This window comes from Acanthopagrus latus, chromosome 23, assembly GCF_904848185.1.
Source record: "Acanthopagrus latus isolate v.2019 chromosome 23, fAcaLat1.1, whole genome shotgun sequence".
Taxonomy (NCBI): domain Eukaryota; kingdom Metazoa; phylum Chordata; class Actinopteri; order Spariformes; family Sparidae; genus Acanthopagrus; species Acanthopagrus latus.
In genome coordinates, this window is record NC_051061.1 from 12,748,785 (window position 1) to 12,771,831 (window position 23,047).

General features: G+C 45.2%; 1 protein-coding gene and 1 long non-coding RNA gene across 3 annotated transcripts in view; one reads left to right on the top strand and one right to left on the bottom strand.

Annotated features, from left to right (window-relative positions):
- si:ch73-374l24.1 (protein kinase C alpha type) overlaps positions 1 to 23,047 on the top strand; it is a 99,514-nt gene that overhangs the window by 63,610 nt on the left and 12,857 nt on the right. The window contains exons 5-10 of one of the 2 annotated variants that reach the window (XM_037090045.1): positions 3,742 to 3,853; positions 5,576 to 5,704; positions 15,952 to 16,108; positions 16,207 to 16,341; positions 17,303 to 17,396; positions 20,214 to 20,243. In XM_037090045.1, coding sequence (XP_036945940.1) covers positions 3,742 to 3,853; positions 5,576 to 5,704; positions 15,952 to 16,108; positions 16,207 to 16,341; positions 17,303 to 17,396; positions 20,214 to 20,243 — 657 coding nt within the window. The remainder of the gene's footprint in view (positions 1 to 3,741; positions 3,854 to 5,575; positions 5,705 to 15,951; positions 16,109 to 16,206; positions 16,342 to 17,302; positions 17,397 to 20,213; positions 20,244 to 23,047) is intronic. The other variant, XM_037090046.1, reaches the window with a different exon arrangement.
- LOC119014666 lies at positions 17,899 to 18,967 on the bottom strand. The gene is made up of 2 exons (XR_005073033.1): positions 18,626 to 18,967; positions 17,899 to 18,535 (listed from the first exon to the last, which is right to left on the bottom strand). It is a non-coding gene; the product is annotated as an uncharacterized LOC119014666 (long non-coding RNA).

Genomic DNA, 23,047 nt, shown 5'->3' on the forward strand with positions numbered 1-23,047 from the left:
GTGGCGCTGTATATAGTCGAGCTTGTTTGCATGTGCATCTGAGTGAACTGACAAGACAAAGCGAGGATGAGTGTATTCATTCCTCACCCATGGATGGTTTACTGAACAATGTCACCAGGCCCAGGGCCCTTGAGCCCCAGTGTCTGCGCGGTGAGACCGATACGAGCATTTGTTTCACTGACGGCGCCACCGCGACATGTTTTCTGTGGGACACTTCAGCACCGTACTCCTCATTGACACAACACAACGTGGGTCCTCTGCTGGAAGACACATGGGCCAAGGTGAAGGCTGCCGGGAGCACTTCCTCTCCGAGCGTTTGCACATTCAAGTATTGCGCATAATATTCTGTTTAATCAAAACAAAGATAGAAAAAAAGGCTCAACTTGCTGCCGAAGTGCTGCAGAAAATGTATAAACCGTCACAAACGATCTTTATTTCATCCGCATAAGTAACGCCTGTGGTTTGAAGTGATCTATTGTGTTATAATGCAGTGGTGGACCCCAACACACACTAACAACCTCCGAGACCGAATTCCATTTCCAATTTTTACTCCCGTCCCCGTTTTCCAGGTGACCCCTCGCCCCTCTGAACAGAGTTACCAGGGGGGAAGTGGTCGAAATCTCCCTTCCAGAACCTCAGACGTCATCATTAGTCATTGGGATTGCTCCTGCATTACCATGGCAACCGTCTGTATTATCACGTCTACCATTTGTCGTGGACGCCCACAATTCGCCGGCAACCTTACACTTCAGTCAAGCTGCTGAACAAAAAACAATAAACAAAACATTTCTTCACAGTGGTGGACCAGCTCGCAGAGAGTCGTGACTTTAGTTGATAAGAGGGCACCTCACAACAATTGGTCCCCAAGAGGGCACTTTATCATGTTTAATCCACCATAGGGGCATGCACAAATAAGCTACGATAATGTGTTGTTAGCCAGCTAGCTAGTTGGCTTCCAAGATGGCAAAAAACTAGAAAAAGCTGTTTTGTTTGGTGGGCCACGTAGCTCTAACACTTCTCCCCGACTCCTCTGTCCCAATAAGAATTGGAACCCCCCACCCCTAGATGTGAAAATGGAGGCCGACAGTAGACCTGCTGTTGGTTTTTACTGCATTGTCATTATGGTGGGTGTTCTTCTTGTTTTTTCGGCACACTAATAACTTTGGGTCAGAAGCGGTGAGACAGAGAGAGACAAAGAAGAGTTGCTGACATGTTTCCCAGCCCCAGCAGTCATTCAGTTTCGGTTATCATGTGCATCTGCATCTTTTCCAGCTCTTTGCACCGACATGAAGCTCCGCGATGGCCGAAGGGTGGAATAAATGCATGCATGCACGCCGACGCACCCATATACGCAGAAGCCAAAGGGGGCCCTGAACAGATTACGTCTTCGCACCCAGATTCATCCTGCAAACGTGGCCGCGCTCAGTCGGAGGCCCAGGATGACTGTGCATGGAAACCCTGCCATTTTAATTTCACCCATGTGTTCCCGGGGAGGGGGCGGGGGAGCGCAGATGAAGAGACAAAGACAACAGAGCAAAAAATGGAAACATAGAAAAAAGGGAGATGAAAGTGAAGGCTCAGCACCCAGAGACTCGGGAGGGAAGGGAGTGTGGAAGAAAGACGGAGAAAGAAACGGCATCTCCTCTGTTGCTGCTGGAGTCCCCGGTGCATGTTGTCTTTTAAGATAGATTCAACACGTTCCCCCATTTGAAGGGGTTGAAAAAAAGAGGGCTCTGGTTTGCCGAGGGATGGACGCCCAGGAGAGCTGAGCTCGGGACGCGGGGGGCGTGACCACGACGCCACTCTCAAGAAAAGCCTCAGGAAAGGCCGAAGACGAGGAGACGAAAATAGGCGAGCTCACCATAAGGAGAACATGCTAATTATACTTTTACAGAAAACTCACACCACTGACTCACCCCCTGCCAATCATAAGCACTCAACAACCCCCCTCCCCCCTTCTCTTTCACACACAGACTTTCCCTTTACGTCTCCCAGTCGCCTTCTCACTCTCCTCCTTCTTCTGCCGTCATTTCGTTTGCTTGATTTAGCTCGCATGTGGAGAGAAAAAAACAAAAAAAAAGGAACTTTTCGACAACGTGGGCCCACTTAATCAGTCAGTGGCCTGTATAATTACACGTGCAAGCCATTCTGACACATTTCAGCGTGACGGAGGCGACGCTCGTGGGGGTTTACCCGCCCCTCATTTGCAGGGCTTTAATTACGGCCGTGTTTGTTTTGTGGTGATTGTGGAAATTAGCTAACCTCAGCTATCACAACCGGCTGGAGAACGTATGAATCGGTGAAACCCGGTCACACTGATTAACCGCCGCGCCATGGATACCGCGCTACGTTCGTCCAGCTTCACTTCGGATGAGAAATGTTTTGGAGACCTATCACAGCATCCATCCCCGATTGCTCGTTTGCTCGATTTTTACTCTGCCTCTGCGCCAGATGTCCAGGCCAAGATAAACAGTCGCTCCGCTACTCTGCTGCTGCTGCTGCTGCTGCTGCTGCTGCTGGCACGACACGATCGCTGCACGGTGTGTATCTGTGCCTTCATAACATTTGAGGAGTGAATCTGGGAGGATGCTGGGAAGGTTTCCAGGAGAACAAGATGGAGAGAACTGACACCAAGCACGAAAAACACTCGAACCTTACACATTCCCACGCACCGATGACAGCCTGACATTTCCTCTCCATCTGGATCCGAATTCTTTCTCTTTCTTTCTCTTTCTTTCTTTCTTTCTTTCTTTCTTTCTTTCTTTGCGTCAGTGTTGTTCGGGGATGATGCGATCTGTTTGCAGTCGTTTCTTCCATTCATCACTGGAGGAGACATTAGACAGTAGAGTGATGAACAGATGTTCCGAGAAAGGCTCTTCAATTATGATCAAGGCTATTTCTCCCCCCTTCCTTTCTCCTGAAATGTCTCATAAAGCACGGTTTTGGCTCAGGCATTCCAGCATCACCGCAGTCGAAGTCGTCGAGAAATTTAATATTTAGGATTCCTGTACATGAACACAAACTTTCAGTGTTTTCATGACTATTTAAAAACCTGACAAGATCTTTCCCTTTGTCCAAAGTGCTTTTGTTGCCAGAGCCAAACCACAGACACAGACGAGATCCCTTGATTCTGGCGCCACAGTCCTCCGCCTCACTGCGACGCCATTGTACTTCACACATGCAGCGATTCATTCACTCGAGTGAAAGCGGCACAGCACAAAAAAAACGGCTGTGTCGGAGGTCATGAAAATATTTGTGAAATTTCTGACAATGAACCGAAATCAAGATCAAATTTTCCGACTGTAATATCTCACCAAGCGTCGGGTGGACTGCTGATATTGTTCAATAAAAATCTGACATTTTGCCCAAGGGGATGGTTTTGTGCCTTCGGTTTGGTCGCCTGTCGCCATGACCTCGAGGAATGGGTTGGCGAACGAGAGTAAACATAACGTAACATTGTTTCCTCTGCGAGCATTTGCGCTCGGATCACGTAGATAGGCTTTCGGCATGAGGGAGTTGTGTAACAAAGAAGACTCCTGTAGATCCATCGCTTCTACTTCTGTCTTCTGCTCTCACTGAGAGAACCCTAGTGGCCGGAAACGACATGCTGTGCATTTAACTTTCCGCTAATGCTGTCCTCAGCCATTGCCGATTGAGATATCGTTTTAAAAATCCCTCCTGCCATCATCTCACTGATTTCTAATATTTCACGCTCTTCCCATCCCTCTCTGTGTCTCCCAGGACCCCAGAAGCAAGCACAAGTTCAAGATCCACTCGTACGGCAGCCCCACCTTCTGCGACCACTGCGGCTCGCTGCTGTACGGCCTCATCCACCAAGGGATGAAATGTGACAGTGAGTGCATGCCCCGTCTGTGTGTGTGTGTGTGTGTGTGTGTGTGTGTGTGTGCGCCTGTCTGTGTGTATGCACCTGTGTAGAATACGCTGTGCTGGTTTCCGGCCCTAATGAGAACAGATGGGAATAGACCGGTACTGTACTCACATCTGCAGCCCAGGCAGAATTCACCGTCCCGCCCCTGCCGAGTCCTCTCCGCGCTCCCATTCTTTCCGCCTACACTCCTCTGTTCCGTCCTCCCTTCTTTCTTTGACCCCAACCTGTGTCGCATCTTCCCACTCCCTTCCCTCTCCCCCTCTCTCTTTCTCTGTCCTCCCACACATCTTTTCCCCCTCTTTTTTTTTTTTGCGTTTTGTCACCCGTGTCACTCCTCACTCTCACTGTACATCGTCTGCATCCATCACCCTCCCCTCTCTCCTCCTCTTACTCCGGCCATCCATCTGCAGGGGCTCCGGCGGGGGCCTTCGTCGCAGATGGTAGCGGGAGCATGCCAGAAAACAAATTGACGCGGGGAGGACCATCTCCCACCACGAGCCGCTTCCCCCCCCCCGGTCTCTCCCAGAACGTCAGCCCGACGAGCCCATGAAGCCAAGTGAAGGGAGAAAAGGGGGACTGGATGGAAGACGACAGAAAATACTAAAGTTAGAGAGTTAGAGGACGGAGGGGGAAACGAAGGAGAACAAATGTCCTCTCCCCCCTCTGGTCTCTCAACTGTCACAATCGCAAGCAAAATAATTCATCGTAAGCTCTGATTCAAAGGCTATAGAAAGGCTAATTTCTCGTTCCAGTAAATTTGAGGGGCGACGCTTATCAAAATTAAGACCGCATTCCCATCAAACCTCATGATCTTTACTAAAGGAGAGCGATGAATCACCTTCCCCCCCTTCGTTTGCACTCAAATCTTCCTCCCTTTTTTGCTCCCTAAGTTAATGTGCCGATTACTTATTGATGTTTGGGCGCGACGGAGCACCTTTGAGAGAACCGCTGGCTGTGTTGACTACAGCTCTGGCTCATCTGGAGACATTTTTGCACCGAATCGTCCCCGGAAAAATCAGCACAGATCGTCCCGCCACATTGCGTCTGCAGCCAGGTGTGCAAAAAAACAAAACAAAAAAAAAAGGGGGGAAAACGCGATCGAGTCCAGGAGTTCCTTCGCGACATAGAAAGGCACGTTTCATCAGTGTCTTTTTTAAATCCGACTCAGGATATCACAACCCGTCTCTGCCGCTGTGAAGTGTGTAGTCTGTGTAGGTCTGGAGAGAAGAGAAGGAGATGTTCAAGCAACATTTCAAAACAGCCGGGGAAGAATAATTCTTGTGCCGTGCGGAAAGTTTTGTAAGAAAGTGGCATGTGTTTTGTGAATTCTGCCGCGTTCGCTTTCCTGTCGATCTCGGGGGGGGTCGCGCCGATGTCCGTCAACATGGAGAGGCTGACAAACACAGGGCAACTCTCGTGGTGGCTCTCTGATGGGCAGAGGGCAAAAAAAATCTACATATCCGTGACAGCTGACGAATATTTTATTCTAGCCAAGGATTTACACGTGTCATGTTAGAGGAGCAAGTCACCAGAATGCAGGAAACAAAGCAATCTAAATCTCAAACCCATCCCAATCCCATTCTCACTAGTTTTGAGGCCTGAAGGTCGGTCTGTACGAAGACAGAAGGTGTGTTGAAGTGCCACACAGTTGAACTCAACAGTCTTGTTTTTTCTGTCTCCTTCCAGCCTGCGACATGAACGTGCACAAGCAGTGCGTGGTCAACGTACCGAGCCTGTGTGGGACGGACCACACGGAGCGCCGGGGTCGCCTCTTCCTCAAGATCGAGGTCAGCATGGACCGGCTACACGTCACAGGTTGGTCTCGTTGTAGCTTGAGGCTGCTCCCAGATGTGACTGTGAGTGGCTGATTTTCAGACAATTGAAACTAATCTCAGGACTGATGCATATTCATATTTCATATCCCTCGGGTACTTTGAGTGGCTCAGATTTTCATGTTTTGTGGCGACTGCGCTGGGCATTTTTCATTTTAAAAAATAAAAATGCAATCTTTTCCAAACCCTAAAGAAATGTTTTTACGTACAAAAAAAAAAAAAAGGAACCCCTAGAAAAATAACAGTGGTTTACAGAAACACTGACTTGACTTGTATGTCTGTGTCAGCAAAAAGATGAAGCCATGTCCGCCTTCATAACCAGCACGTGTGTTCTCAACACCTCCAAATTGTCCTGTCAGTCAAGAGCAGCACCTGGTGTGGACGACTCGGCGGTGTTAAAAACCCCCGTGGCGGGGAGAGAAATGACTGCTGGGTCGCTAACACAACCTCGCTCTCCTTCTCTCGCTTCCTCTCACACGCACACACAAACATGGCGAGACAGCAGTGCTCAGGGAATATAAGTGCTGAGGCCAATAACGTGTTTTTTTTTTTTTAACCCCGGGGATCGGGCTGGAATAACCCGCAGCCACAGCAGGAGCAGAGTGGCAGATGTGATTGACTTGGAAATATATTGCTTTCATTAAAGAAAGAAAAAAATTGTGTTTGTTTGTTTACAGTCGTGTTGATGGACAGATATACAGACAGAGATGAAGCTATATTCACAGTGGTCTTACATGATTTGCTCGCTCTGCTTGCTCTGCTGTTTATCATGTAGCAGTCTTTTGATTCGCCCCGCTGCTCACACAGCATCCAGTTCCTCCTGCCGAACAAGGTCCGCGATGTGGCGACCTCCGTCAGCGAGGACGAGGACGTGAGGGCAGAATATGAACAGTGATGCCAGTGGTGTTCTTGTTTACGTTACCTCAGTCTTTTCAGATCGTGCTTGATGGGAACAACCTGAAACTGAGCCGGCGCACACTCGCAGGGAGACGGCTGCAAACATGTTAAGTTGATTTGCTTTTTTTTCCTCCCTCGCGCTGTCCTTCATTTTTTATGCGTACGCACACCATAAACACCCACCAGTGTTTATCGAAGTGTTGCTGCGGCTCCGCGCCGTGCCAACTTTAAGTAAAGGTGCAACAGTGTGCTTTGCAGCATCTGCTACTGGCATATGTGGTGTCTGATGTATATAAAAAAAAACATTCAGGACTTCTTTTTCTGTTTTCCCCTCATCATACGGCCGCAGCCGGATTTACAAGACGGAGCAAATAAATACAGATTTGTCATGTACAGCAGCTCACAGGATCTGGTGATTTTTTTCGTTAAGGGAGTATTTGGCAGATTTGCAGCCACCCCAAATTACTCACACGCCCTGGAGTACGGAGATGACAGGTGTGAATGCAAAGGCAAGATTGGACTGTTAATTATGCAGATGTGTCCAGAGGTAGATCCCATTTTCGTACCAGACACTGGCACCAGAATAAAGCGGTATAGGCTCCACAGGTGGTCTGGTAACCTGTTTGTTTGAGTCTACCACGAAACTCTTCTGGACAGCTGCTAGCCGGGCTGAAGTAAATCACAACAGCATAAAAAAAGAAATAAACCCTTCGCTTCACCTGCAGGCTTTTATAGTTATTGCAACCCAAACTCAGTTGGATCGTACAGTTTTCTCACAAGAAGATGTCATTAACTACAATTTTTTTACCCCCCAATGTTTAACTCAAGTCGGGTTACACATGCAACCAATGGGGTAGAGTCAATTAATTTACTAGCTGACAAATGCTCACCGACCTCTTTCGTTCAGTGCTCGGCAGGTATCAAATCTAAGCTTTCATCAGCTGAAAACAGCCACCTGTTGTTTAAAATGAGGACAGCGGAAGTACTGACTGAGGACTAAAATATCAAAACAGTAACATTCTGGTCCAAAAGAACCAAAACAATGAGCTGAACAATGCAAAAAAACGCTCCACGGAGCTAAAATACAAGATTGAAAAATGTTTAGTGCATCTGAATTTTCTTACATTTCTGCATTAAGGAGGCTAAAAGCAACCAGATCTTGTTAAGTTTGCTCAGTTTTCAAACTGAGAAATCCATAATTTAATATAAAGTAATGGCATGTTTCATCCTCTCACCTGTCGCTATGGTTACTTCCAGGGACACTTCAGATGAGAGGAAGGAAGTCGAGGCTTAAATAAAATGAGAATAAAACTTTAATACCTCACCTCGTCCCTAAGCCATGTCAGAGAGATTTTCATTGGCAATGGTGCTTGTTTGACAGTGAAAACAGCAACTTCCATGATCTCACGCTACTTCAGGACAACATCATCAAACTATGTTTTTTGTTTTCATCGTTTGGACCAAGAAGAACCCCTAGTGATGTTACACGCAACGTCTTTATCATCAGGAAGAAAAAAAATGAATTAAAAAAATAGAAAATTATGGACCAGTCAAGGAAAACACTGTGGCTGACAGTACGCTGGAGGAAGAAAGAGACACAAAGACAAACATCAATGCCGAGAACAATGCAGCCGGGAGAGACGGCAGAGGAAGTGTACGTTCTGCAGCGTTTTGTTGTGAGTTAAAGACGGTGCTTCTCTTTTTTTCCTCCCTCTCTAATGGCAGCGGTCTGAACAGCGGAAGCCTCAGCTTGTTCCCCGGCTCCCCTCCAGCTCCCGCAGACAAGTGGCGGGCTTTTGTGGTTCGCCGCACTGATCCGAACCTTGATTAAATCTTTTCCAGCGAAGGAAAACAGATACATCTCTCTCTCTCTCTCTCTCTCTCTCTCTCTCTCTCTCTCTCTGCTCTCCACCCCTTCTTCCAATATTGACATTTCCTACCTGTTCCCCCCTCGAGACCTCGGCATACCCCCCCCGCTCTCGTCATCCATTTTCCCTTGGCGCCCGCTGAACTCCCGTCCATTCAGTCACATTCTGTCACTTTACCCTCAATAAGACGTCAACATCTGTCCTTTTTTTCCTCTCATCACTTTCTCTTTTTCAAACAGCTTAAGCCGCTGCTCAGTTGAGTGACTTGTCCTTTACCCTCCCTTCTTTTTCCTCTTCTGCAGCCTATGCTCCTCCTCCACTTTGTCTTTACTCCATCCTTTCCTTTTTCTCCCCACTGATTCCCTCCTTTATCCTCCCTTTACCCCCTCTCCCTGTCGACGTCTCTTTGAGCAGAAGTGACATAAATAACCTGTGGGCATGAGCGGAGGTTTATTCTCGAGTCTTAAGAAAAGGTAAACATGCGAACGTCCCTCCACGACCTGCCTAGATGGATACAGACGCACACACTCATAGGGCATGTGAGGATCTGGCCCAAGTGAGCACACAGTGGTTTATTCAGGGTGATATTTCCTACTGCTGACATGCTTGCCTCAGGTTCAAAGCGCAGTCCAACAGGAATACATTTTTATTTTTTTTTGTCTTCCCTCCAGTGACACAGCTCACAGCACCGTCAGGCCCGTCACACAAATGCATGTTTAATATCTGACACAGCTTTTTAAGTCAAAGGGGATTTCTTTGACTTTCTCTATCTGATCTTTATCATAGAGGTTAGAAATACATTATTTTGATTACACATAGCAATCAATCAATTATCGTTACATAAACAGTGAATGATGATAATGCATTACAACTCCAGCTATTGGGGAGCAAAAATAATGACATTTTCGCAGGCTTACACACAGTGTGGGAAATGTGGTCTTGGAGGGCTTTGAAACATATCTTGTAACCCCACGACATAATGTAGTATCATCCGCCTCTTGATGCCACTGTGGGTGGCTAAGCTAGTTAGCTGGACGTGCCAGTGTTTGGAGATTACTGTGCGTTAGAGCAACTAAACAATGAAACGGCTGATCATATTTGGATTTGTTTTGATACAAGCCTTCTTGTTCAGCTTTTTGGCTGTTGACTGAGCAGATCTTTCTTTAAGCCTTAATTCTCACAATTTTACCTCGTTGAAAAGAAGCACGACTGCGCGGTTTGCTAGGGTGGATCTGGTACCAACGGAGGCGGACCTCGGTTTTGTCACTGTTCAGTTTGAGGAAGTTGAGTGACAACCATGATTTAATCTCCAGTAGGCAGTTGGATAGAGCTGTGGGTGGTAGGGTGGAAGTAGGCTTGGTGGAGATAAAAAGCTGGATATCATCAGCGTAGCAGTGGAACTGGATATGAAATGGAACTGGAATCCTGGGAAATGTGTCCAAGAAGGTGAAGGTAAATAGTGAACAGGCGGGGGCCAAGGACAGAGTCCTGGGGAACACCACTGGAGACTGGAGAGGAGCAGGATCTTAGGTTCTTGTGTTGGACAAATTGTGCGCACCCAGTGAGACAGGATCTCAGCCAAGCCAGAGGGATGTCAGTGATTCCAATGGAGGCCAGCCTGTCCAGGAGGATGTCATGAGAGACAGTGTCGAAGGCTGCAATGAGGTCGAACCAGGATGGAGAATAAACCAGAGTCAGATGCCATCAAGAGGTCATTTGTGATTTTCATGAGGGCTGTCTCAGTGCTACGAAGGGGACGAAAGCCAGACTGAAATTGTTCAAAGAGGTTGTAGCGAGACAGATGGGTGGTTAGTTGAGCTGCAACAGTTCTTTCGAGTATTTTGGAGATAAATGGCAAGTTTGAGATGGGATGAAAGTTGTTCAAAACATTTAGATCTGCACCGGGTTTCTTGATATTTGAGTAATATCAGCAGTCAGTTTTTTTAGTGATGATAGAACAACACCAGCTGTCAGTTAGGAATGAATGATGTCAGTTACGAGAGAGGACAAGGCAGGCAGGCAGCTTTTTACCAGGTAGGTAGGCAGGGGGTCTAACTGGCTGGAGGATGATTTGATTTAAAGATGAGTCCAGTTATTTCAGAGACAGTTGGCAGTTTGAAGCTGGCAAGTTGAGAGCTGATGAAAAATGTGGGCAGAGAGGGTGTGGAGTTATGTGAGGCAGTCAATGTCTGGTGGATGTTTTCAATTTTGGCATTGAAGAAGGTCACGAAGTTAGCGCACTGTGCAACAGTGAGTAGGTGAGGTGGTAAAGCATGAGGTGGTTTCAGGATATTGTTGATGGTTGAGAACAGGGCTCTAGTGTTCCCATCCACTGTCCTGATTAAGGTTGAGTAGTTTGTGGTTTTGGCTAAAGAAATAGCATCCTTGCATTGGAGTATGTGATTATGATGCATTTCTTTGTGCAGGACGCTTTCCATATTTGATTGTATTTGATTATCTCCAGGCCACCCCCTCTGCCAGAGGTACGGGGTTGTTATGAGTAGACAAATCCAGGAGGAATAGTTTGATTAAGGTTTGAAAAGTCATCAAGCTCCTGCCATGTCTCAGTCAGGCAAAAGAAATCAAACTTTCGGTCATTCAGTAGATGTTGGTCAGTGAGCGGATGTTAAATAACCCAAAGGTTAAATTACTGGTGTGAGGTTTGGTGTTAGCTGATCTGGTTGGAATGACAAGCACACTGTGATCAATAGTTCGACCACACCTGTGCATGTGTATTGATTTGCGATGTGAGATAACAATTGGAATCCAGGGTCACGAGGCCAAACTGGGAGCAGGGCTTTTTTTTAAATCTCTGAAGAGCATCGTTTCCTGATTGTGCTTCTTTAAAAATGACAACAGAAACGTCAAAATCTTAAGGTCATGTTGATTCCCCCTCTCCCTCCCCTCTGTGTGTGCGTGACGTCGGCGTTCAGATCGCTGCCAGTGCACTGCAGAGATCCAGCCAGCTACCGTTTTGGCCGTGTAGCTTCCCCCCCCCCAAGATTATCAGACATTCATTGGTTGCACATGGCATTGTTATGCAACAACACATTTGAATTTCAAAGCCTTTTCGGGAGATTACACTGTCAGCCCACCACAGCCCTGCACGCACACACCCGCCCCGGGATCCAAATGAGATGTCGTGTTTTTAGCTGTGGCATATTTTTTTTTTTTTATTAAGCAGACATTCAGTTCAGATGCAGGAGACAATGCTATTTCATCTTCTTTTGTCCATCTGGGAGTGTGCTCACGCTTCGTTAAACTATCAGAGGAAATGGTTAACTGTCTCCGGGAGACGATCACGCACAGCTGCCCGGCTGAAAATTGTCCATCAAGCACAGGATTTAACTCTCTCTCTCAGCACTTCAGAGAAATTATCTTAGAGATGTATTTAGTTCAGGGAAGGCAAACTGGAACTTCTTTCATTATCTCCACAAAGGATCCAGACTCTGAAAGTGTCACTGCACTCTCTTCTCTGTACTTTTTGTGAGAGCAGAATAATTCACCTCTGCGGCGCACAGCGGCAGCGTGGATTGCACGCCGCTAGTTTCTCCTGTGAACAGCAGCCCCGTTTCAGCGATTGCTAACGAGCGCCAGCAGACACAAAAATCTGCCTTTTTTTCACCCCGTCTTCCTCTGTATCTTGTCTGTTTTACCCCAAACAAGTGAAAAAGACCAAACAGACACACGCTCTAATTTTATTGGTAACCACCTCATAAGGAGCGAAGGGGAGGGGAGGATACAGAAGCAGCTCTTGTTGTATCTAAGCAACAACAGACAGCAGAGATGGTCCTTGATCACTGCTGATGATGTTTCATTGTGTCTGCGTGTGTGTGTGTGTGTGTGTGTAGATACATTTACTTTGTACATAACTTGCCTGTGCATCATTTGTTTCTCTACATGTGCTCGTTTGTCGGCGTGTGTGTGTGTGTACGTGCCTCATTAGTGTGTTTACAGGCCTGTTGGAGTTGCTTTAGCGCCGTTTGGTGCCAGCATTGCCATGGAGGTGCCAGCAGAGGGGAGGATTTAGATGAGGAACGTGGGATGCTGAGATTTTCCTTCTGCTCCTCGTACTTTTTTTTTATATTTTCACAATATTATATCATTGTGTGTGTGTGTGTGTGTGTGTGTGTGTGTGTGTGTGTGTTTGTGTTTGTGTGTGGGCTTGTGGGGAAGCGAGAGACAGAGGGGGGAGGGGGATTACTGTGGCTGAGAATTTGTTGCTGGATGACGAGTGAACTATGAGGTTGAGGTGACACATTCGTGAACAAGGTGGAAGCTTCTGTGCGATGGGCTTTTTGTGTCAGATGAGGGACCTGCACTGCCCCCTACTGCAGGACACGGGAAGAGCATGAGAAAATGTGATGTTGACAAGAAATATTAATAAGTAACACCTTATTGCCCTTGTTTTGTTCTGTGTTTTTGTTTAGTTTTTTTAAACTTTGTGAGATAAATCCTTTTGTATGCTTTTTTATTCAAGGATTGGACCGTTATGTTATTTGTTATCTCACTTCTTCTTCTTCTTCTTTTTTTTTTTTTTTTAAGAACTTTGTTTTTATTCATCTTTTTTGCCCTGAATCTGTTTTCCGGCTCATTCTTCTCCTTTAACTCAGCACATAATTATGAAGGTGAACATTTAGCGCTCCTCCAGAAGCTACTGTTTATTCTCTTTGGTACAGTACAAATTAATGAGTTAATAACACAAACTCAGAATTACTTATTATTTCCATAACCTGAATAAACAAGCTGTTTTCAGAACAGCTGGGAGCTGGGAAGGTGGCGGAGTCCGCCGAATATAAACAAAGTGAAACTTTGTTGAAATTTTGTTGAACTTGACTGTCAGTTTGTTTATTCAGGCGTGAAAACAGAAAGTTTTTTTAAAATTTAGTTTGTTTGAGCATAAAAATCAAGATTAACTACATATTGGTTAACCCTAAAGTAAACTAGTGGTTACTTACATTATTTATTATCACAGTTTTAGTATCTTGATTTATGCATCTTGTTTGATTTTGAATATCAAATTTGAGAAAATAGTCAAAATGTCCACATGAAGACACAGTCAAATGCATCCGAAACCTGAAGATAATCACTTTTATATCATAGAATATAGAGAAAACTGGGATGAAACAATCGATTTAACTTTAAAAAGCTTGTGATGGACATTTAAAAAAACAAACAAATGATCAACATCGATGCCAGCAGAACCAGAGATATCACTGTTTTCACTCCGTGCATTCTTCTTCTTCTTCTGCAAAACTTGGTGCCTACATTACCCGTAATGCAACTCATCTACTGAGTGACGTCACTAGAGGCAATTTACCAGCTTCCTCTGGAGCCACAAAAAGCATTATACCATTTTTCCCCCACATATATCCTTTCAGCTCTAATCCAATAAACACAACACTCCATTTGTCTCCGTTTTCTGTTTTATTTATTCCGTGTGTCTGTTATTTCTCCCAGTCCTTTAAAAGCATGTTGATTGCAAACACTGCTGTCACATCCACCGATGAAACGCGTCGAAATGTCAAATAAAGCTGATTAAATCTCGCAAAAAGCAGATAAATAAATGAGTCGCCAGGCCTCTAGAACTCCATCGCCTTTTCTCTGAATGTTTTGCTCTGTATTATTCAGTCCTGGAATATTTATGCTCCGGAGTGAAAACACATTCCCGCTGTTTTAATGAAGAATCTCAGCGAATGTGTCCCCGTGTGAAAGTTCACACTGACTCTCCAAGACACTCCGATTACAGCCCTTTCTCTCCCGCACTGTGTCTGATTGCATTTAAATATGCAGAGCGCGGATGTTGGAGCTGGTAAACACCGTGACCGAGGATCAGCGTGATCCTGTTGCTGCTCCCGGGCTGATGTCGTTACGTCATGTGTGGTAGAAATTCTGTTTTTATGTGTTTTAGTAATCAATAATCAATACTGGTGAATTGAATCCCGTAAACTTTTCTACACATTGCATCGCCATAACAGGCTCATACATCTTCCTTCTTTGACGGTTTGGTGAAACATCATTAGAAGTCGTATGAATCTCTACAGGAGTGGGATATCATTTACAGATAAACTTAAAAGGTCCAGTGTGTAGGAGTCATTAGTGTCTGATCACCTAAAACTAGGAATTATTGTTTTTTTGTGACCTTAAATGAGCCTTTTCGTATCTACGGAGAAAGCCGCTCCTCTTCCACTGACTCAGACATGTTTGACTGCCATGTTTCTACAGTAGCCTAGAAAGGACAAACCAAACACTGGCTCCATAGAGAGCGCCTGAGGGGTATTCAGTTGGTCGCAATCTGCAGCCTCACCTCTAGATGCCATTTAATCCCACACCTTTAAAATATGCTCCCTTAGTTGTAATAGTTGGGAATTGGAAATGTGATTTATTTTTAACTTTTCCTAACAATTCTTTTTTCTTTTATCCCTTCTTTTTTCTCTTACTTTTACCTTTATTTTCTTAATTTTCGCCTCTCTGTGTCTCTTACTTTTTCTCTTTTTTCATTCCCTTCCTGCTTTCCGTCATCCTCCCTCTTTCTATTCTTTCCCCCTTTCCCCCAGTTGTATGTGGCCGTCCTGTAGCTGACATTTTGTGTCATCCGCGTTCGCATGATGCTGCTAAGTGGGGCACCGCTGGAGTCGGCCCATTGGCCACTTACAGTAGATGTTGTATCCATGGTGAAGGAGGCATGCTCACGCCGCCCCGTCCCCCCCTTACTCCTGTTGCTATGTAACAGCACTCCTTTTTTTTTTTTTTTTTTCCACACTTGTCAGTTGTCACACGTGGACACGTCATGCCTCCCTCACATTATCCGCTCACCTATTACCTAACCACGTGTGTGTTAAATGACAGTAAGTGCCTCTAAGTAACATATGCACTGCCTGCGCTTCGTCACCGCCTGCCTTACCTAGTTGTTTTTCCTCAGCCGAAACGTGTGAGACAGACTTTTTAGGCGAGTGGTATTTCTTGTTTTGGTCGATTTTTTTTTTATTTCTATTTTTTTACATTTGCGCGAGGCCTCACACCCACCAGTGTTATAATCCAGTTGGTGCCGTTTCACACTGTCAACTTCAAGGGAATTTTGAGAGTATGTTTTCTTCGCTCCACGGCACCTGTTGTCAGAAGCGTATGGCGGCTGATTTGATGAGCCATTAGCTGACTAACAGTGGAACGCTGAAAACGCTGATCCTACCTGCCCGCCTACATTCAGTTGTTCAAACAGATAAGCTTCGACGCCATCAACACACAAGAACCACGGCGTCTCATCATTCTTTAAATCAGTACGGAGAGGCAACTGCTGAGACCAAAGCTCAGATCATTGGGTGACTTACAGTGACTCACGCTGTCCATTTTATCCCTTGAGTCAGTGTCGACTCATGAGTCTGGCTCGGGGCTCGCACAAGCACACACACACACAGATATGGTTACACTTTCTGTCTCTGATCCCTTTTATTTATTTATTTTGCAGTGGGTGAAGCCAGGAACCTGATTCCGATGGATCCAAACGGTTTATCAGACCCCTACGTCAAACTCAAGCTCACCCCCGACCCAAAGAATGAGACCAAACAGAAGACGAGGACCATCCGTTCCTCTCTCAACCCCTGCTGGAACGAATCCTTCACCTTGTGAGTCCGCACGTTGATGTAAATCTTTGAAAAAATCCAAGAAAAACAGATCAGAACCTCACGTGTCGCTGCTTCTCCCCCTTTGTGCTCGTGTTCAGTAAGCTGAAAGCGTCAGACAAGGATCGCCGTCTGTCCGTCGAGGTGTGGGACTGGGACCGAACCACCCGGAACGACTTCATGGGCTCCATGTCGTTCGGGGTGTCCGAGCTCATTAAAGCTCCCAACATTGGATGGTCAGTGATCTTTAACTTGTAGTTGTTACGACAGTTGAACCGGTGTGAGGAGGTCATCATACCCAGAGTTACAGTACTTAGTGGAATTCTACAGCTGAGTATCATTTATTCAATCAGCGTCGTACCATTGAGGTTGAGGGGAAACTATGAGTTAATGGCCTTCTATTTGTAGAATATGGCAAATCTACTCATCATGAAAATAAAAGCAATCGTCCTGTGCGAACAGTTCTTTTCATACTAGAAATTCAGCTCAGTGAATGTTTCTCTTCATGTTTTTTTTAACCAAGAGGAGGAGCAGAGGCAGAACAACGTGACTGAAACAGCAGCACACTGTGCGTAAAGCAGACGTAAACACCGCTGGCCGAAGCCGACTCCATTCACCCTGACAAACAGCGCCGGCCGTCGTCATTTCCTCCCCTCTCCGCCTGCTTTGTCTCACGCTGATAAACACACACTCACGGAGACGTTAAAGTCACCCCTCCATGTTAGCATACCTGCCGCCGCCTAGCCTAAACCGAGCCTGATCGACTGCTGCTCAGAGCACAAGCTCCGGGAAATTCCTGGGTGTTTGGCATCGGCAGCTCGGAAACTAATGCTGTCAAGTCAAGTCGATTTTTATTTATGTAGTCCAGAATAACATATCACACAATCTGGTTTTCAGATAGGGAAAAACTCCCTCCAAGAAAGTCCTTTAGTGGTGACAAAAGGAAGAAACCTCACAGAGACGAACAGGACGGATCAGGACACAGGATGTGTGCAGAATAACAAATAAATGATATTGGACAATAAAAATACAGATATGTATGTTGCCAGATAGGTAGAACCTGAGCAACACTACATGTGTGTTTTTCTGCATATTGTACTGGATGTTTCAGGTCATCAGACAGTTGACAGAGGGCAGATCTCCAAAACACAAGAGTCATGAAGAAAAAATAATGAACGTTGTTTTTGTCTCTCTCAGGTACAAGCTGCTGAACCAGGAGGAGGGAGAGTACTACAACGTTCCCATCCCCGAGGTGGACGACGTCAACCTGGAGCTCCGGCAGAAGTTTGAGGTGAGGACGCAAGAGCGAGGTCGACTCGAGGCTGCGAGTTCGTAAGGCACGACGGAGGTTTTTCCCCTTGTCACGCAAAATGTGCTCCTCTGTCCTGCTTGTGCCAGAAAGGGGAGCTCACTTTCCCCTGGCAATAAAAGTGAATTCTCTCTCTAGGAAAATCCCCCGTTTATATGCTCAGACAGAGGCGCAGATGCAGCTGCAGATAATAATTTGTAATACTCTCTGCTGTCGATGGAAACAGCATCCGTCGGTGCCAAAGCAATAAAAAGGGCAGACTGCTGAGGATCTCTGGCGTCAGTATCTTCTTTTAAATCACTTTTTGAAGACTTATTTTTATGTCTTCGCTTATTATTTTTAGGCTTATCTTTATTCTCGACCGCTGAGTTACGCTGTGCTGTGCTCTCGACGCTGCACTGCTCTATTTTAAGTTTTCTATGTTTTACTCTTATTGTGTTTCATTCCTTCTCCCTGTCTGTTCAGTCATACATTTACTCTCCTGTTGTAAAGCACTTTGTAATATTGGTTTTAACAAGTGCTTTACCAATAAATCACATTATCATTATTGCTTTTCAGAAAGCCTAATCCAATCCTAAGCCAATTAAAAGCATCTTGTGTGCGCCACCGGTGTTGTTTACAGGAGGATAAATCATGCAGCTGGTCTAAATGGAGCCCAGGAATGGTTTTGCGGTGTTGTGGTCGGGGAGAGCGGCTTAAATGATTCAGCGGCGTTTTCCTCTCCCTCGCTGGGCTCCGATGTGAGGCTTGTTTGTTGTGTTTGTTTCTGCCGCCGCCACGACCACAGTTTGAGTCGTCACTTACTATCAGCCAGGACTGAAACAACACAACACAACACGCTTTTGGTCATTTAGCTCAGCACACGTGTCAGTTAAACCAGGCAGGACGCGATGGATACCGAGCCCTCTCCTGCGCTCTGATATGGCATCTTTTGATTCCTGTACCCACATTAGTCCGCCCACATGTTCTACCCAATATACTGGCTACACACCTGCTCCTCATTACCTTCCTTGGCAGACTCCTCAGTGAACATCATGGCTGCTTATGCTGTGTTAAACGTCTGCGTCCATCACTGCCATTCCTGCAGACTTAATATCTCATGAGAGGGAATTTTTCCTAATCTGGCAAAAAAAAAATAACAACTTAGACTCAAGGATGTACTGATTTGATTTTTGTGGTCAAAGGTCACTGTGTGGCAGTAAAATGCTTACAGGCAAGGGATATGAAATATAAGCTTAAAACATGAATATCTAGGGGGGAATTCCCAGTCATCACTATTTGGATAGTATATAACAAACACAATGCCTCCTACAAGCCCCAGGGAAATAAAATGTCAAACTGAAGGTGTAAAGGGGCTTGGGTTTTTAAGGGGTTCCCAAATAAACAGTTGGCTCACTACAAATAGCGCGCACAGGACAGACTCAGGATTAGGGTGAGAGCTGCCTGTGTGCCATCCCCCCAACTCTTTTAAGCCTTAGTCACACCGTGATTGGCTGGGAGGGAAATGCTGCTCAATCAGGAGTCAGTCTCCACCACCCTGCGCACAGGTGATCTGAATCTCCTTCAGTTAGTCTAGAGGGATTCTGAAAACAATGCCCAAGACAAAGACAGACAGCAAGTCTCAAATACTGGGACTGCTACAACTGTGATGTATTTTAAAAAAAAAAAAAAAAAACAGTTTTGCAAGAAATCATCTAATAGGATAGAATAATGAGGTTATGTCATTTCATATCCAAAAGGTCAAAGGTCAACTTCGCTCTTATTTCATAATGTTTCTTTGGCTAATTAAAGTAAATATGAGTTCAATGGGGTTTTCTTCAAAGCAGTTACAGATTATTTTTGTTGCTTTAAGGCAGGTCTTTCAAAGAATAGTTCTCTGTCTGAGTTATTGTCAAAGACGTGAAATATGTCACCAGGTAAACACTGCTTACTTACCATGACATTTGCAGACCTTTACAGTGAGGTGCAACCCTTTAAATCACCCTTTATGTTTATTTTTCTTATTGTTTATTAATTGTTGTGATGTGAACACGCTCTCTAAATATGTGATGAATAAGATCCCTCATTCATTCAGTCATTATTTGTTAGTGCCATTTCTTTTTATTAACTTAAAGTGCTTGATTTTGGCCAAAACAACACTGTTCACTTTGAAACGAGTTGTCAGTATAGTATTGATGACTTGAAGAGGAGCTGAGTAATGTGAAAAACAGTGATAAGCAACCAACTGTTGCTCTCTAGTGGCCACTCCGTTCACTGCAGTCAGGTTCTGATACAGTAAGGGTTTAGAATAAACACACTCTATCACATCTGTGATATTAACATGCAGGTACGACGGAAGGCGACTGCTGTATCAAACACTGCAGTGTGGAGAGCGCGAGGACGTCCGCGATTGAACTGTGAGGGAGGAGCCGGGAGAGGTTATTAAAGTCGCCGTGTTCAAACAGGTGTTTTAATTCCGAGCGCAGAGCCGTCCTCGAGACTCGCTGTCGAGCGCTGACCTCGACTCTTTCCTCCGAGGCTAGCATCTTCACACAACTGCCCGGTTGCCGTGGAAACCGGAGGGGGAAGATGCAGCCAGATGTGACAGAAACGGATTGTGTTCTGTTTTCCTGGTCGTGGCTCTGATTAATGCTGTTGTTTATTGATGGATGGAACAGAAATAAGGACTCATCGGTCCAACCTGTGTACTCTGTCACTTCCTTCCCCCTCCCCCCAGCAAAGACACACACACACACACACACGCACACACCAGCTAACCTTGTGTCGCACTAATAAGTGAGTTTCTTCTTTTTTTTCTAGGCCTGCCAGTTAAATATCCACTATCTCAAGGTAGCTCCTCTGCCTGCGCCGTCTCTGTTTTCCTCTCACTGCAAGCTTGCATCACTCTCACTCCACCTTACTGACTGTGTTGGGATTGTTTGTGGATGTCTGCTGGGTCTCCACAAACCAATCTGATTTACTAACAAAGGCTCTCGACAGAACATGGCTGAACCAGCACAATTTGTCTTACTTCTCAAACTCCTCTCACACACTCATATGTAACACTTTCGTTTTCTTTTTTGTCTCACGTAAAACTAAAGGGGACTACATATCATTTTCTTTTTATAAAGGGATACGTTTGGAGGATTTTTGCAGCACCTGCAGCAAAGCTCAGCAATTTTCTGGCACTTGCAGCGTTTGCATTTGGGTTTTACAAGGCAAACGGGAGAGCAGCTGCTGTTCCTCCAGCACAAACAACATCCCTTTTTTCGAAACTGAAGCCTCAAAAATCAACCTGATTCTCCACGTACAATTTACTTTAACAGCTTTGACATGTACTCCCTGTCACACTCATAAAAACCAGGCAGCGTTGTTGTTAGTAAATGTGTTCACCCACCTCACCACTATCGGTGCACTGTCATTGGCCAAGAGAGGTCCGCACCTGCTCCTCATTGGCTGACAGTGCGGCCCACAGTCCGCCCTCTACTAGCCCGCCTTTGGTCCGGACTATAGAAGGCTGTCAGGACATGAAGCATGGACGAACACTCACTTATTAAGCACAGTGACTGTGTGAATGGATGCACACACCTGACTCAGGCAGACTCTCTGAGGTGCATGCCACATCTCTCCACACAGTGGCTCTGTGATATAAGACTGGACTGCATTGTATGTGTTTGAACAGGATGTTGTGTGGCCACTCCGGCGTAAATTTGATAAACTTTGTTTTTTGTGTTGAAAAAGGTGGATGTGGTATTTGTGGACTGTTTGTGTCACATTTTAAACAGGCAGACTGTCCGTGTCGTGCTGTGATTTGACCACTAGATGTCTCTGCGAGCCGCAGTAAACACTAACTAACACGGGATCAACACATTGTTAACTGCTTGCTGCCGACACATGATAAACTGATGATGATGACGATGTGATACTGAGAGATTGTTTTCATGCAAACAGTTGAAATGCACAGAAATAGATGTCAACACGTCCATTATGTTAAACTCTCTCAGACATAAACCAGAGCAGTTCTGACCTTGGTCAACCTCCTTGAGCAGCAGTCAAGTAGTGTTTATATCAGTAGTTCACAACTTGTTTGGCTCATGAGCCCTAAAAATTAGGCTACGGCCTAAAATATGTATAAAGTATATGGCTGTTTTTTAAGGTAGAAACCTATACAGATTAATAAAAATAAGGAGACCAATAACAGATATTTGGAAATGATAAACATTTGCAGTAAAACGACCCAGGAATGGAATTAAATACAATTTACTCAAGTACTGTTCTTCAGTAGAATTTTGAGGTCCTTTGCTTGATCACCTCCATTTTCTGCTACTTTATACTTATACTACACTTATTTGATACATTTAGTTACAAGTTATCTGTACTCTTAATGCAGTGATGTGGGTTAGGGTTAGTAAAAAAGTAAGGAAAAAAGGAAAAATGAAGACTTATATCTGATCTCTGGTTGTGTCTCTCCAGCTGTCTCCTCTGGGGCTCGACTACACCTGTGCTGCCAGGTGAAAATAATTCAAATGAGCTGATTACTGTGCTCGGTAGTGCACACGGCCAGCAGTGCAAGGACATAACAACAGATGATTCACCTAGTTTGTGTTTACGTTATTCCGCTCGCAGTAAACCCAGCCAGGTGAGCACATAGAGCCACTTAACCTCTGAGCCAAATGTGTGGCGATGACAATATACGACCACAAAGAGTCGAGAGAAGAGAAACAGCTTCTCGGTGCCCCCGCAGGTCGCCGTCTCCTCCGCTCTATCTGAGAGGAAACAGGCGACCGCTGGAGCCGCGACGGGAGCTGGCAGGGGCCTAATTGCCCTTTTTTGTTTTAAGCCGCTTGGCAGGCCAGTCATTATAACAACAGGGAGCCCTGCGACGCTGGCACCCTCCCGCTGACTGCCTGCATCACTATTCTCCCTCCAGTTGAGAGACCCTGCTGAAATTCTGTGAGGGAGTTGGGTTTGTCAGTGAGGAAAAACAAAACAGATGCCCTGCACTCTCTCAACGTAGAGATGGAGAAAGAGTAGTGACGATCGATAGCAGCCAAAATACAGATAAAATACAGTCAGAGGACAATAAGGTGATAACTGCAGAACAATTAAAGAATACATTATGTATTAGAACTGCCAAGCGTGGGAAATACCATAAAATTAAAGGTACACTATGTAGAGGAAGAATAGATTAGCTTTGTTGATATTATTCTAAATGCTAAGATTATAAATTCCCTAAAATTAAGTGTGATCAATATATCTTGAATGAGATTGAAAATGAAAGTTTTGACTCCCATGGTAAAAAATATTACTTTATTTCTAAGTGATCATGTAATTAATGTATTCCATCATTAACCGATGTCATAAACAGGTTCTTGCAATTTCGACCCATTCAGCGAGTTGTTTTTACCACATTACTGTGAAAAGCTTTTGTGTTTTATCAGTTTTTTAATGATATAAATCTACTTGAAAAGCTGCAGAATGACACAATATCCTAACTGTAGTTCCTAAGCACACTCCAGCACCCTGATGTTTGTACCAGCGATTAAGTCCCGCCTTACCGCGAAAAGCCAGATGTGAATATTTGACTCCACACCAGCTGTTAGACACCAGCATGACATCTGCTAATCACTCGGTCGTCGTCTCCTCAAGACAAA